The sequence below is a fragment of the Tinamus guttatus genome, unplaced genomic scaffold (genome assembly GCF_059628265.1).
Source record: "Tinamus guttatus ecotype Peru unplaced genomic scaffold, ASM5962826v1 Tinamus_guttatus_pri_ptg000246l, whole genome shotgun sequence".
NCBI lineage: Eukaryota > Metazoa > Chordata > Aves > Tinamiformes > Tinamidae > Tinamus > Tinamus guttatus.
The window spans coordinates 1,386,931-1,402,689 of NW_028288780.1; the positions used below are offsets into that span (position 1 = coordinate 1,386,931).

The 15,759-nt window shown below is 39.2% G+C and overlaps 1 protein-coding gene across 1 annotated transcript in view; it reads left to right on the forward strand.

The window, feature by feature from the left end:
- The window catches only part of FAM13C (family with sequence similarity 13 member C), a 100,994-nt gene that overhangs the window by 2,475 nt on the left and 82,760 nt on the right, over positions 1-15,759 (forward strand). Inside the window, 4 exon segments of the mRNA XM_088526351.1 lie at positions 505-679; positions 808-1,017; positions 2,083-2,266; positions 5,149-5,284. Of these exon segments, the coding sequence (XP_088382477.1) occupies positions 505-679; positions 808-1,017; positions 2,083-2,266; positions 5,149-5,284 (705 nt within the window).

Consider the following 15,759-nt stretch of genomic DNA (forward strand, 5'->3'; position numbering starts at 1 on the left):
TGAATGCAATTTCTGCATTTTAGAAAATGTGGTTACTGTTTAATTTCTGGAGTGATTCAGACACATGAGTGTGTACATACATGAAGATACGTACCTATGTTTTGTAGTTCAACGGTCTTGTACCTTTAATCACACCGTGCATTTTCCCTGGAGCCCAAGGAGGAGTTGGAGAGTCTTGCAGCTTCCAAGGTCTGGGAAGACCTAGAAGTGACATACTAGTCTCCTAGGTGGTATGATATTAAGCTCTTGTTCTTTGGCACTGGACAGGAGGAGATCTTTACCATCTCTCTTTGGTCTTGAGCAGACTTAGGCACTTGAAGATCTTATTTGAGTCTCTCCAATTGCAGGTGTTGTCTTGGCTCTAATTAGAGTGATATTAGTATTTTGGGAATGTGCACCAGAGTAGAATCTGTACTAGGATCTCTAAATGAAGACAAAATAGTAACTAAGGTGTAATGGCAAAATCCAGCTTCTGTGTATCACTTTTTTTTTTTTTTTCCCCAGAAATCATTTTCTTCTATTCGAGTTAAGCAAACAACAAATAAAGTCACACCGGATCTCCAGTTCCAAAAAGGAAGAAGTGCATTTGGTGTTCCTCTGGAAACTCTCATACAGGATGAACCACAATGCAGAGTTCCCTTTCTTGTGACACAGATGGTGGAATACTTAGAAGTATTTGGTAAGCTCATGTTTTCTGTTTTTATATAGTTGTGTTTTCTTTGATGAGCCCTTGTTTTTTTGAGGTACAATGTTTATTGCACAGGCAATGCAATCAGTGCTTACAGTTTTATATTTCTCGCCAAATAGGTCTAGAGCGTGTAGGTGTGTTTCGAATCAATGGCTCTGTGCATAAAATCAAGGAATTGAAACAGAAATACAATCAAGGGGAGGATGTAGACCTTATTAATGATGGAGATGTTGATTCTGTTGCCAGTCTTCTGAAACTCTTTCTGAAGGAACTTCCAGTGGCTGTTTTTCCGGACCATCTATGTGCTGGTTTCCTCAAAATTTTCCAAGGTATGGAGTGGGCATGTGCTAAGGTAATGTTCTTTCTCTAACAGTGACAGATATACTCATGGCATCTTCCTAGTAAGCAATAACTTAGAGTTTCCTTAACCTGATGCTGATGAATAATTGCTTGATAGAGCTATCTTCCACTAACTTTGCCTAATTCCTGTTTTGAATTTTTTGACACCAACACTTCTGTATTTTGCAACATCAGGAGGCAAAGCATGTTCTCTGCATGTTCTCTTTTTAAAATTGATGCCTTACTACATCCTGAAATACTATTTTTATTTTTAATCTGTTTAATCACCATCGTAAGTCTGTTCATGCATTTACATATCCACTGCTTTGTTTCTTTCTCTTCCAAGTAGAACCTTTCCTACCTATTCCCTTATACAGAACCCCTTGGTATATCCCTGTTCCTTCTTCTTACTAGTTTCTGTATCTCCTTTGGCAATGGTGAGTGAAATGGCATGAAATATTCAAAATGCAAAGGAAGAATGGGTGCCTGCAGCAATATTCTGTCTAGCTCCCTATTCATACCTATAATTCTTAAATGTATAAAAGCAAAAACAAACAAAATCCACTGTCAATAATCATTTCAGGCAATTGTCCCAGTGATTTTGAGTGATGACTAGTTCAGATGTTTGCATACAAATAAGAGGAGTTTGTGTGTTTGACTGTGCATTGTATCCATTAAACTTCTACTAAGTGCCAGGTTATGTCCATGCATGTATTTTAAGTCTCTCTCAACAGCTGGCAAAGACTTTCTGCAGTTGCTCTGCTTTGACTATCCTGAACAGTCTTACTCAGTGTGTGTGTGTGTGGTGTGTGTCTGGGTGCCCTTTTTTTTTTTTTTTTTTCTCCTGCATCCCATTTTCCAGATACCTTGAAAAGGTTGAACAGCATAGGTATTATTAGTCCTTTATAGAATGCATTTTTTAGTGATAGAATTGTCCTTTAGGGTAGGATTTACCATCTATGATGTCAAAGCCTCCCAGATGTGTCCTGGAGATCTATTTCTAATAATCATGCAAACATTAGGAATACTTACGTATGTTAACTGATGCTTTACAGAGCATGAAGTCAACGCAACAGAATGCATCAAGAACTTGAGGCAGTTACTCACCTGCCTGCCCAAAGCTCATCACAGCCTCCTTCAGTTCCTGGCTGCTTTCCTGTTAAAGGTATCCACGTACAGTGCAGTGAATTTCATGACTCTGGAAAACTTAGCCATTGTGTTTGGGCCTGCCTTTTTTAAGTGAGTACTTTGCTGCTATTTTTAATGGTGCTACTAGATCACTACTTAAAAATAAGGTTATCATAATTGTTCACCTATTACAGAGTACAGCATTTGGAAGTTAAATGCCTGTGCGGTGCATTATGGGCAGGTGAGAACAGACTGAACTGGTCAAATAGCTTGATTCTGTTAGGCCTTTGCAGTATAGGGACAACTTCAAGTAGAAAACCACTGAAGAGGTGTGGGAGATGTAAAGCTCTTTGGGTTAGAAATATTTCTCTTTTCCTAGGAAATCATGTGCTAGCTGTACAGGCTGCATAGTGGTGACGCTGATTCTAAAAAGCCAAGACTCATTGGGACCTTGTAATAGTATTTGTTATGAGAGCAAGAAGTCTTTCCTATGAAGCAAGACAAGCTTTTCATTCTCCTGTTGTTAAGTTTTCCAGTGTTTTCCAACATATGCAAACATAGCAAGTTGCTAAGGAGAGGAGAGCTTGCAGGTAGTAAAATGGTGGCCTGCGGCTAGGGAAAGTGATTTTGGTGAGCAGCTACATAACTAGATGCTAAAAAAGGATTGCAGACAAGTAAGGCAGGGAGAAGAAACAGCCTAGGGTAGTTTCTGACAGGAACGGATTTTCCAGTGAAATTGGAAAACTGGGAGATGATCCAGCTACTTCTCAACAATGCCCTTTGTCTGGCTTTCAAAATAAACTTAGCTCCAAAACAAATGTATGTGGCAATGATCTCTCTGAGAAGTCTTGAAAACAGCATCAGACTTTCTTGGTTTCCTTGCCAGAGTGTCTTGTCAAGACAATGCAGCTACCATAAATAGAAATAATCTCCTGTCTGAACACTATCTCCAGCTCTTTATAATCATTATGATTTCATCAGCTTAGAAGAGGAATGAGTAAATCTTGAGCTCATCTTGTTTTGAAGTGTATCACTAATGTTGCAGTTTGAGAGTTCCTTCCTAAGATGATGAAGCGTTGCTTTTGTGGAGTTGGGTGCAGGGGGAGAGCCTTGCAACTCCCATATTCTCTCAGTGAGAATGTTGTGCTGCTTCCTGCCAAGTGACCTAAGGCTTCCCATTATTTAGAGTAAACCATTTGCATCCTCCTGGATAAGAGCAAACTTTAAAGGTACTCTAGTATGGCAAGTCAAATCTGCCAACACTGAGAAATGAAGGAAAAATACTATTTCAGTCTGAGCAAGACAATGCAGTTAAGCAGAATATTATTAAACATTTGGCACCTAAAGTGTAGTTTACTGAAAAGTGAGACAAGTTAGTAGTCCTTGCTGTATTTGTTAAGTCAGAGCATGAAAGTTCTAGAAAAATAACTTTCTATTTTGCTGCTTTGTGTATGCCATGAAATTGCTGGAAATAACCTTCTGGATGTAATGGTAACTGTACTGGAGACTCTGTAATTCCTCCTCCTAGGAGGAATCAAACTGCTTATATTCATTCTGGAAGTTTGCATTGTCATACAGTTAATTTTTCCTGCTTTGAGTTTAGCAAATTAGATTGTTTATAAACTTCTCCATTTGAAACTGCTGATCTGTTTATATTCAAGTGTAAATTCTATGATTACTTCCTGTCTCAATCTGTTGACACATCTGTAGAGGCCTGTCATGTTTCAGTGTTTCCTATAGTTTCAATGAAGCAACTGAATTTGAGTATTCAGTAGTTGGAACATGGAGTGTATATAGGCCTTGGGGATGTAAAACTAGAATGTAAAACTTGCTGCTGATTACACTTTACAAAACTAAGCTGTGTGTCCTTCACAATTAGTAGCTACAGTAATCGCAAAACACAAAATATAACCCTTAATACAATTATTACATTCGAAGTCTTATTATGGAATTGCAGAAAGCTCCTACTACCCTGAATTTTAAATGTTGAAAAACTAATATTGTAGTTCACATGGAAACAGAGCGTGAAAGAAACTCTCTTTTCATCTGTTACAGCAGTTCACTTAAATATTCAAAATAAGCAGCATTAATTGAAATCCTTGTCACCCTGACTGAGGATGGGAAGCCATCAATAATTCAAGCCCACTGCAGAGTCACACCTCAGATATGGCCTTCAGTTGAGAAGGGGACTCCTCTCATTTTTTTTTTTTTCTTTTTTTTTTTTTTTATAAAACTTTTCATTGTCATGGAGAACTGGCTGCCCATGGCGCAGGCCGGATTAGTTGACATCATTTATATAGATGTCCTCCAAGCCTCCAAATATTTCATGAGGGGAATACCTATAGTTCGTTCAGGAAATGAGTTTACAATTTCATATAGTGAATATCTTGGTTTTAATTAAATGATTCTGACTTGGGCTACTTGCATGTATAGTATAACTACTGCTTAAAAACACATGCATGTGCACACGTGTCAGCATGGACACATGCATGAATATGGCAAAATGTTAAGTGAGTGTCTGGAAGTTTCAGTGCATGTGACTAGTCTGTGAAATCATAAATTAGTACAATGAAGTAGATTCTTACCTAGTGGGTTTTTTCCAGGTAGTTTTAACATTAAGATATGATTCCAGTTGTTAAAGCTCACCCTCATAACCTATGATGAAGCAACCAAACTCTCTTATACCCTCAGAAAACTTTCAAAGTTATTGAGTGGTAGCAGTTTTCCTATGTGTATGGGGAAAATGTTTTCCTTTTTAAGACAAAGAACTACGTGGCCGAATTTCTAGGTTCTAGCTATTTTGTTATGCTACCTTAAAAGCCTCAATGTAATGCAGACTACAGCAGCAGACTGGGGCTTCCTCAGCATTTTATGCAGTCTCCCAACTGGCTGCTTTGCTGACTTATCAAGGGTACTAGAGGACTCCCTAGGTGATTAATCATTTGCTTGTGACCTGAGGGCTGCTAAGATTAATCCACCTGCTCTTCCCTTAGGATCCCTGTGAGTCCCTTGGCTTGTGAAGATCAAAGGCTTTACAATGGCTTCCTGCTGTATTTGCTTCAACACTATGAAATGCTTTTTGCTGACTTGAACTCTGGTTTCTCCATGAGACAAGCAGATGACCCTCAGGTAAGAAAGTTACATTGATTCAGCAAGAAATTGAAAGTATTTCATTAGATTGTAACCTACAGACGCAAATATATTTGCTTATAGAGTAATTAATGACTAAACTTGTGTCGCTAGCAACAAGCAAATCAGTTGCATGCCAAAGCAGGAAGGGAAACATTAGTGTTTAAATTTCTAATTTTTGTGTCGAATGTAAGTGAAAAAGTGAAAGGTCAAGAGGGGGAAGAAGAAGAAAAAAAAAAAAAAAAAAAAAAAAAAAAAGCTTTTTCCACTTGGAATATCTTTGTTTTGTCCAATATCACTGGATTTTTCTTCAAGAAAAATACTCTGTGTGTGTGATTGGCTATACATTGGTGAATGAGGAAAGCAAAAGCAGAAGGGTGAAATCTCTCATCTTTTCAGGTGAAGTCAATGAGTGTTCAAACTCTCCTTGGGCATGTTCTTCTCTTAAAAAAAACATTTCTACTTTGATTCCTTGTTTGCCAAGTTTGTCAAAAGCCTTCTGGTAAAAGAAGAAATTATTTATTAGAAAAAAGCTTGAGGGAAATGTAGTAGGAAAAGCTTCAGTGTAATACTGCACCATGCATTTATCACACATCCTTGCAGTTCAGGAATGATTCAATATGTGTGCCACATCAGATGAGGGGTTATGAAAGATTTTTCACTGAATGTAATTCTGGGTTATGGTGCTAAAGTCTGTGATTTCTTAGTTCCTCAGTTTTGTATTGGAAGCCAGTGGACTTCTAATACAAAGTGTCAATCAGTATTTGTGACATGCTATATGTCCCAAAACAGAGTATTGGGCCTTCAATGCCTCTTCTTTCTTGGGACACCTCTCTTAAAAGAATTCCAATACAACCTTAGGTGCAGCAGTCAGAATATGGCAATACAAGGATGTTTCTGAAATATTCCTCTTATGTTACAGGATATGGCCCTAATTTAAAACTAGGATCATTTAATGTTAAAACAGTGCTGGAGTCCGCAGCTCTAGCTCCGCTCATTGTGTTCCCTCTGAAAGTGGCTGATGCCAATTGGTTCATTGAGAAATCTTGCAACCTGTACTCAAATAATCATCCAAGATCAAAATGTTTCTCCCCCTGTGTATAATACTGGGTAGAATGTGAAGTGTCATCAACTAAATGAAATCAGAAGGAAGTAGAAAGGCCAAGAGCCTTGCCTTTCTATTGCAATGCCTTTGTTCTGGAAGCAACTTCACTCCCTGTAATTTTGTAAAATGTCATGGTCTGTCTGGGATTGTGGTGATGTGGGAAGGAATTCTGCTGAAAAGATCCTTTCAAGTTCTTTAATAAAACCCTGGTGAAGGCATAGCCATGAGGCACTCTCCTGCTCTGAGGTAAGCTTATGAAAGAAATCCCATCTGTGGGTGAGAGGGGAATTCAATCTTCTGTGGTTGATCTTGTTTTTGTAGTTTCTGGCAGGCGACCCACCATGTTGGATAGGTATCCTTCATCTTTCGTAATAGAACAATTGCTCAGAGTCTGTTAAACTGGAAACATTGAAGTTAAGTTTACACTCTTTATGTTTAGTTTGTATGCACTAGTTCCAGCAAAGCAAGCAAAACTGAAATGACAAACCTGGCATAGCTCCCTTGTTGCTTCCTGGAAATGAAACTTGCTTTTGCTGGCAAGTCTCTTGAAATAACTTAAAGCAGATACGCTGATACTTCCACCCGGACTATTGCCTCATTACTGCCTTATATACTACCCTAATTAGCAGAGCCTCAACAAATTAAAGCCATACCAATCTCTCAAGCAGGCCATACAGCCAACGTACTTTACCTTCAGTTCTCTAGTTTGTAGCCTTAGAAAGATAAGAGCCAGTGTACCTGGGCAGAGCTCTTAGTGTGTCTATAGCTCTTAGTGTGTCTAGGTGTGCTGAAGGTGTACAACAGTAACAGCCCCTATCATTCCATCTACTCTAGTCTGCAGGCTCATTCGGGATGACTGTTTGGGGGAGGGGAGGGGGGGGAAAATACCAGTTTTTGAAAACACCAACCCAATAGTTCAGAACTTTTACTGCTGGTTGGATAGTTGACTATTTACACTCACCTCTTCCATCTAAAGGTGGTAAAGATAGAGGCAAGATACTGTGTGTTTTAGTTTGTCCTCTTCTAGGTATGCTATACATTCTATTTTTCCTTCTTAGTATATGCTGGAATGCTGTAAAATCCTGACAGGCTCTCTCATGTCCAGTATCATCTAGAACAGTTCTGTAATTCTAGTTCACAAGCTGTTCTAATGCTGAACTGACTTCCCCATTTCATTTAAATCATTTTTTAAGAAGTTAGACAATTCAGTGTGTGTTTTGACTTGAGGCCCCTCTACATGGCTTTTTTAAACCTGAAGCTTATCACTGTGTTGGAAGTGTAGAAGAACTTAGATTCTATAATGTAATTAAATTATAATTATGAACTAACCTTGCTCATAGCAATTTGTCATGCTTTTGCTCTCAACATTTCTGAATCTTTTGTTCTAGATTAAGTTAATTATGGAACCTTCTGCATGTAGGTGGGCAGAATTTGTGAGGGGTTTTTTTTGTGTGTGTGTGTGTGTGTCTTTTTGTTTTATCCAGATTCTCCTTTTGCACAGCAGCCGTAGATTAAAAACTCCGAGTTCTGCCCTTGTCCTGCTGGCAAATGGAAATGTGACTTTGTGGGTGTGCACGAGCTGCCACTTCCCTCCCCATCAAAGCTCGGGATTCATTAAAGGGAGCCTGCTCCTTAAGGAAGCCACGCTCGTTTCTAGCTTGATTTCTCTGTCTTTTATGCATGCTTCTCTTTACGTTAGCAAGGCTGCAGGGTCCTGTTGAGTGGATTGCCTGGCTAGTCCCAGCAGAGGTGGAACCGTGCCACAAAGAGCGCAGAGATCCTAGGGTTGGTGAACGGGGAGGGTGCATCCTGCACCTGGGAAGCTCCTCCCTAGACCTGCAGGGTCAGTCCTTGGCCACCTGCAAGTTGGCTCCAAAGCTATGCAGTGTGGCTTTGTGCTGGTTGGAACTCTGCGGCTAAGTATTTCAAGGAGATTTTTATCTATTTGAATTATGATTTTGTTGGGAAGGCTTTTGTGATCTAGAGCATTTTGACAATCTCAGGGTTTTAGTCGTCTTTCAAAGAGGAAATGGGTGTTTCAGCATTGACCCAATTTTGTGGAAGCACTTGGTGCCTTACTTTTATCCAAAGCTGCCATAAAAGAGAGTTGTGGTCTCCCAGATAGACTGTCTTCAATTTGGAGGATGGCTGGTGATTTAACTGGAGTTTTCCATTACTATTCCCATGACAATGCTTGTGAAATTAGTTAAAATCTTTTCCCCGCTTTGCCTCCACCCCCAAACAAGATATCATTTTTCTGTAAACTGAAATTTCCAGGTTAGATTGAAATGTCTTGTCAAAGTCATTTTTCTTGGATAGGGGAATGTTGTTCCATTCCTATTTGTGGCTTTTAGCAATATTTACTTAGTTTAAATTGGTACAGTTCTTAACTCTCCTCATTTACCTTTGCTTAGCAAGGAGAAATTTTAGCTGGGTTTACACATGAATGTAGTAAATCCCACGTTTGCCACATGAACTGCCAGGATCTTTGTCAATGCTTTGGAGGGGCTGCTGTTATCATATAGAAGGATTTCTTTATATTACTTCCATTTCCACAGAAATGTGTTTTCCTAACCTTTGTAAATTTAGCAAAAGCATGAACTTATTTAATGTTAAGTTTTAATTTTGTGCTTGGGTAATACCCAAGCCAGAAGACTGAATAAAAAATGCCCTACGTGTAGGATCAAAGTAGGGCCTGGTTCTCCAAAAAAATTGTGAACAGTAAATTGTAAGGGTGTAAAGTTCTGGAAAAAGTGCTGACTTTTTTATTTTATTTTATTGATTATAGCCATGAGGATTTGATAAAGTGCCCTGTGACCTGGGCAAGTGTGATGAAGTGAGCAAAGAGCAGCACGGCTGCTAGTTCTGGATCTGTCTTCTGTCTGTTCCTCAGTAATGAGACAGACACAAAAAGGCAAGAGAAGCCAGACACAGAGCATGTGAGAGGTCTAGAAAGACCTGGTCACCAGCGCCAGCCGTTCCTGGCTCAGGAAAATGTCCCTGCAGACGCCTGCTCTGAGGAGCAGCAGAGCCACCTGAATTGCCCGTCTGCCTGCAAATACCTGTTCTGAGCTCTGCTGTTGTGAACAGAGCCCCTACCCTATTCAGCCCTGGAGAATATACATGGATTACAGATTAAGGAGTGTTATGTGCAATGGGTGGAGGAGAGCAATATTTCATGGGCTGAGGGCAGGTAGTTGTTTGCTTTGCTTGCTGTGGTCAGCCACACTGCTGGGAAGAGAAGGGTGTGATTGATCAGGCAGTGCCCACATTGGGGTGACAAATATCTGCTTTGCTGTGATGTGTTTAAACACTTCACCGCAACACCAAGCCGAGCACTTGCAGCTCAGTTTTCCATCTGTTTCGAGCCTCCAGTGGAGACAGAACAGGCAGTTTCCCTCCACTTGGTGTCAGCATTGGTCTCTGCTGCTTCAAGGCAGACTTGCTTTGAATATAACTAATATGTTTTAGTTCTCAGTACCTGCCTTAAAATTGGGTATTACTCTTCTATCTTTGTAATGTAGCAGAACATGAGCCCATTCCTTTCTCAGATAATTACTGATATCAGAGAAGCATGAAGGAAGGATATAAACTCACCTCCAAACCATTATTAAATGCAAGCCTTTTTTATTTTTATGCTGGTGTCACCTTTCTCCAGCAAGATTATCAGCAATGTCTCTTGCCACTCTTGTATTCCTTTTCCTTGGTGCCCATGAACAACTTGATTTATTCCATTAGGGCTTTTTGCCAGAACATTAGAGGAAATTTATTCCCTGAGGAATTAAAACTATTTTTGCTGAAGGGCTTGTGATCTGTAAGCATCAAAATATTTCAGGCTTTTATTTGTCATTGTCTATAATAACAGGAGGGAGAAAAAAGCCACCTTTTTGGTCATGAAAGGGTAGGGGTGGCAATCGGGGAGGTGTTCAGAAAAGCAGTCAAGAGATGTAGAATAAAAATCAAGCCTCAGAAATTCCATTATCAGAAAAAAAAAAAAAAAACAAAAAAAGAAAATCCCTTTTTTATTTTACTATAGTCTTCATAGAAACTTAGGGCATCTGGTAGGTGGAGCTATGCAGTGGTGAATTTAATATCTGAGTTCTGTATTCTGAATATCTTCCTCTCCAGACATCCCTCTACAATCCCTAGGCTACTTCCATCCTTTTTAATGAGTTTACAAAGCCTATCCTAGCAAAGATACAAACATGCTGAAGTGCTCACATAGCCTTTCCACCCCTGCTCCCCGCTTCTTTCTTCTGTAATTTAATTGTTCATGTGCCCTATAAAGCTAAAGGCTACAGAAGTTGCACAATAGTAGCTGTCAGGAGAATATGTTGAGCCGTTAAGTGTAGCTGCATGAAGAAAGACATGGCTGAATCTTGAAAGTGTGCTACTGTGCTGTAGCCAAGTGCAGCTTCTGGCCCTCCCAGCTTGTTTGTTTTTTTTTCTCTGTACAGTCTGTTTTATTTCTCTTCATGTCAAAAAGAAGGTAAGTGTTCATGAGTCAGCATTTCTGTTAAATAGTTTCCAGAGCTATCAGACTAAATACTGGTTACCTTTTTATTTTGTTGTGGAAAAAGGAAAAGGATGAAATATTTCTATGCTGCATTTGTATTTTTTATTATAGCCAAAAGCATGAGAAATGAGAGGAAATGGCTGACAAAGATGTATGCTGCTGCTGTTCCCTAGGGTTCTTGGTTAGCCCAAATTGTCCTGATACATCTTTGTTTTTATAAATGAAAAGATTTGTGGAAAAAAATAGAAAGAATTAACCAGGAAAAAAAGCCTGAAAAAATATTGTGGAAAAATCAATGTGTTGTTTCAGAAAATTTTAGTAAGTACAAAAGCTTCTGCAGAATCCTTTTTCCCCTGGGGCATTTCAAAGTCAGTTCAAAGGCCATTTCTAATTGAAGCAGGCATTACTGCAGGTCAGCTTGGCATGGGCTGGCCTGTGCTGTGGAGCACATAGGTTCTGAGGGGCAAGAGTCGATGAACAGCTTTAACTCTGCCCTTGGATTTTAGCTGCCCATCCCTGATCAGGAGATGCTGCTCTAGCCCCTGGGGCCGGCGGGTGAGCGTGCGGTGATAACAGCTTGGGCCCGAGGCCTTTCAGCCTAGGGACTGGTTAGTTGCCTGTGTCTGGAGACAATTGTGTTAAAGGATGCTAATGAGGACTGAATTTTCCATAAGCCTCTAGGACAAGAAAAAGCAGTTGCTGCGTGCCCAGCCTCTGTTTCAGCGGGCCCTGGAAAGAGGAGCAGGAGCTGCCGCTGTCACCGAGCTGCTTGTGGGAGCAGCTGGAAGGGCTCAGCTTTCGTTCTGCCCTTTTGGGAATGCCTTGGGCTGCTGCTCGTGTGCGGGCGACATGTATGTGCTGTATGGGCTGTACACTGTTACTCAGCCATGCAGTGCTTCTAAATATGCTTTTAAGTATCTCTTGTGTATTTTCAGTAGTGAAATACAGCAGGAAATCTACTGCTCGCTTGCAAGGAATGATGAATGAATGGGATATTTCCTTGATTGAATAGCTGATCTGCTTCCTTAGTTTCTTTCCAACTCTTGCTTTCATATCCCACATGTTTAGTCTAAGCAAAATCCTACCTATTTTGCTAACCCTTTGTATTCCATAATGCTTTCCATGCTTAACCAAAATGTCTTGGGCCAGGGAAGGAAGCAAGATAAATGTGTTCAAAATGAATATTAATAGGGCAATAGAATGATATAGAAGAGCTTCATCTATTTAATTACTCTTTGTAGCCGTTAAGCATGGGTCATCCTAGAAGCTTAAGCAACTTGCACAAAGTGCTGCTGACAAATCAACATGCTGCCATGTTGCAGGTAACGAGTGAGCTGAGCTTTTCTTTTCACTTGCCCTTGGTAAGTTGGATATTACAAAGAAAATAGTTGTCTTGCAAGATTTAGAATAAAGATACTCCTAGCAAATTTGTAATTGCAGGCAGACGTATCAGCTAAAAGAATATCCTTCTTGATCTGCCTCGAGTGCGAGTTATTAGCAGCAGAAAATGGTTCATTTCTTTACCACTATATTATCTGTATTCATATGGTAACAAATGCACTATGATTTTTGATCAGGGAGAGCACAAACAGATGAAATCTTAATCCAGATCCATGTAACTGTCATTCCTTATAAAATATTTTTGTAATGTCTGCAGTAAACAGGAGAGGAGGTGAAATGAGTTGCTCTTAAAATTCATAGACAAGTTATTTCTAAAATGTGTGCTTGGAATTCTCCTAAGTGATAATTCAAAATAAACTCTTCAATACTTTATAGAGCTTCTATCTGATTTCTGTTTTTAAGCCTTTTGCTAAGACTTGAGAAACACATTTCTAACTTTTGTTGTTGCATTTTCCTCTCGTGTAATAAGAGTAGAGGGAAGCTTAAAGAAAGGAGAGAAGCTGATATTGAGTCAAACTCAAAGGAAAAAAAAATCAAAACCTTTTATATGCAGAAAAAGGGGATAGCATTTTTAATGTTAAGCTGTCTCTCTTGAGGAGCCTGGAACTGCCACGGCCACTCTGTAGAAGGAAAAGAAACTTTTTAAAGTAGGATATGGTAACTTCAGCGAAAGGACAGATCAGCTCTTAAGAATACTGAGGGGAATGGTGGATTTCTTCAGTGCAGTTTCTTCTCACTTAATACATTCTTGTTCCCTTCTCTGGAAACTTTAAATAGCATGGGTTTCTTTTTTACATCCAAGTCAACTTTAGAGTAGAAGCATGCCGCTGCATGCTCTTTGACTGTGATTTTTAATTAGTTGAAAGGGAGAAAAAAATACTAGTGGAAAATAGAAGAATAAAGTAACTCTGTGGTAACAACTGACAAATCACTTCAATGAAGAAGTTGCAAATGGTGTCCTCAACTGACCCTGTCGCAGCTCATTTACTCAAAGTGGAATATTTACTCTGGAAAGTGCTACCATCCCTTTAGGTATTCTCCCTTTTTCTCTCAAGTCTTTCTTTTTTATAAAAGTGACAAAATATGCTATCTTTCTTTGAAGTTCTTGATATTATAAAGTAGGACAAACACTTGATTTTAGAGAAATCTTTTTATATTTGCTTCTTGTTCCTTATTAAATTAAAGCTGATGGGTGTATAATGTTTTTCTCATGGCAGAGAAGTTTCACGTGCAGGGCCAGCTTGCCGCTCTCTTGTGCCCTGCGCGTGCAGTAGGCAGCCTCCCACCCTACCAGAAGCCAAGAGGAGGCGCCATTTTGGGCAGTGCTGTGCCAGCCTCACCACTCTAGGTGATGCTTGGATATCACCATGGGCAGCTTGGAGTATCTTGGATAAGGTGGAGCATATGTTTTGAATTGCATAACAGTGATTTCTTGGTTTTTATTATTATTTTTTTCTCCTGGTATCTCTATTTTATCCTCAAGCAATGAGTCAACAAATTCCAACCAGAAAAGCTCTATGAAGCAAGTAAAAACCAAGTTAGTGTATGTAGGGCTTGGTGCTGGATAATCAAGGAGGAAGTCTGTCTAGTAAGAGCTGCTAGAACTATAGATAGAAGCTATTTGTGGGGATTGGGCTGGTCAAATGAGGATTTGGGGGTTATTTTTGTTTGTTTTGCTTTTTAACTAGTTGAAAGCACAGAAGGGAGGGAGGACCCTCATCATTTTGAAGGAAGAGATGCAGAGAATCCAGATCAAACCCTTTGTCAGGCAACAGCTTTTAGGTTATCTCCTAAATAATAGGGAAATTCTTGGTTTGATGCAACTGTTTATTCCACTGGTTTGCTGATTTGCCTTCTAATGAATTGGCTTTGCTTTTAAAAACAAAAAGTGTCTTTTGTTATTTTTCCTGATTTTGTTTTTCTCTTTCCAAATGTGCTCTTCAGTCATGGTTCAAAAAGCAGCCCTTCTTTCAAGGCTTCCTCTCTTCTTCCTGTGGCATTTAATATTAGGAAGAAAAAAAGCATAAAAAGAATGCACTTCTGAGAGCAAGGGAAACTGGTTTTTGAATCATGAATTAGTTAGAGACAAAGTCCGTCCAAACTTTGTGCATAAGTGGGAGCGAAGTTGTCAATTAATTCTGGGCAGAAAAAGATATTTCTATGCAATGAAATCTGTGGAAAAACTACTGATGCTTTGGACATTTTGGACGAGCCCAAGAGGTTTGTGTTACATTAACTCGTAACATGTGTCTCATACTTGGTTAATTTGCTCGTGTGATAGTACTGTTTTTTCTGACGCTTACAGCTATTAGACAGGGAAGCCAATACTGTGCAAAGATGCCAGAGCTTGTGTAACAATACTCAGCAGTCTGGATAGAGGAGATTAGCAAAATTCTCAGTCCCAACTAATGCAACTGCTTACAGTACCTGAAATATTCCACAGTTCAACAGGGTATAGAAGTTAGGGGAAGAATATGTTTTCTCCTGGGTGCATGTTCCTGAATGTCTTATGCATAAATAATTTGCTTTTAAATGATCAAGTAAAACAGCTGGCGAACAACTGGCTGCAGCAGAGAAGAGGTCAAGGTATCTCTTTCAAGTCTACCTTTTTTTTGTATCCATAAGGCGTGCAGGAACTTAAAAGGGGGGTGTGTGGTCTCAACTAAACTTTTGAATAAATGCGTTTAAGTGTAACAATATTGAAGTTTCTTCCGTGTAGTCTTTCTTACGGAAGACAAAGAATTTTTAAAAATGGACTGAGATGCTTACAAAAAAAAAAAAAAAAAATCTTCACCTGTCTCCACACATAAAACCTCATGTGTAAAGTATAATCCAGCAAAATGTGTCAAGAGGATTTGTTCATGAGCGTACCGTGTGTTGGCATCAGCAAACTCTTATTATGGTTGTTGTGTTCCATGTCTTAGTCTCACTCTAATCTTTCAGCAGCATTTTGTGTTTTCCATTTTTATTGAATTAATTGGAGAAGTTTGGATGATTCTGCTGGATGATTGTGAAATAATCAGAATTTTTAAATGGAATGTTTGCAAAGATCACTTTAATCCTAATTAATAACAAAACATCTGACTATTTCTGTATTATTTAAATGGAAAAATCTATTGCCTGCTTAAAAGCAGAGAAAATGGTAAATGAGAGCTATATTTATGTACTTATCTTGCCTTTAAGTTAATCTCCTGTTACTAGTCTTGAGCCTTTTAGGTTGCTATAGAAACTGCCACAGCCTCCAACTGTGCTTCCTCCAAGACTTAATTGCCTTCTGAGTTTCATACGCTCTCTATTAACTGCAGCTCTGGCAGACACAAGCACATTGCAGAATGAGTTGAATTAATGGTTCAATATGATGTATGCAACTTTTTAATAGTATGTTTCCATATTCCATTTCAGATTTTTCTTTACCAGCTGGCAAAGCTCTTCTCTGAAATGTATTGATACTGC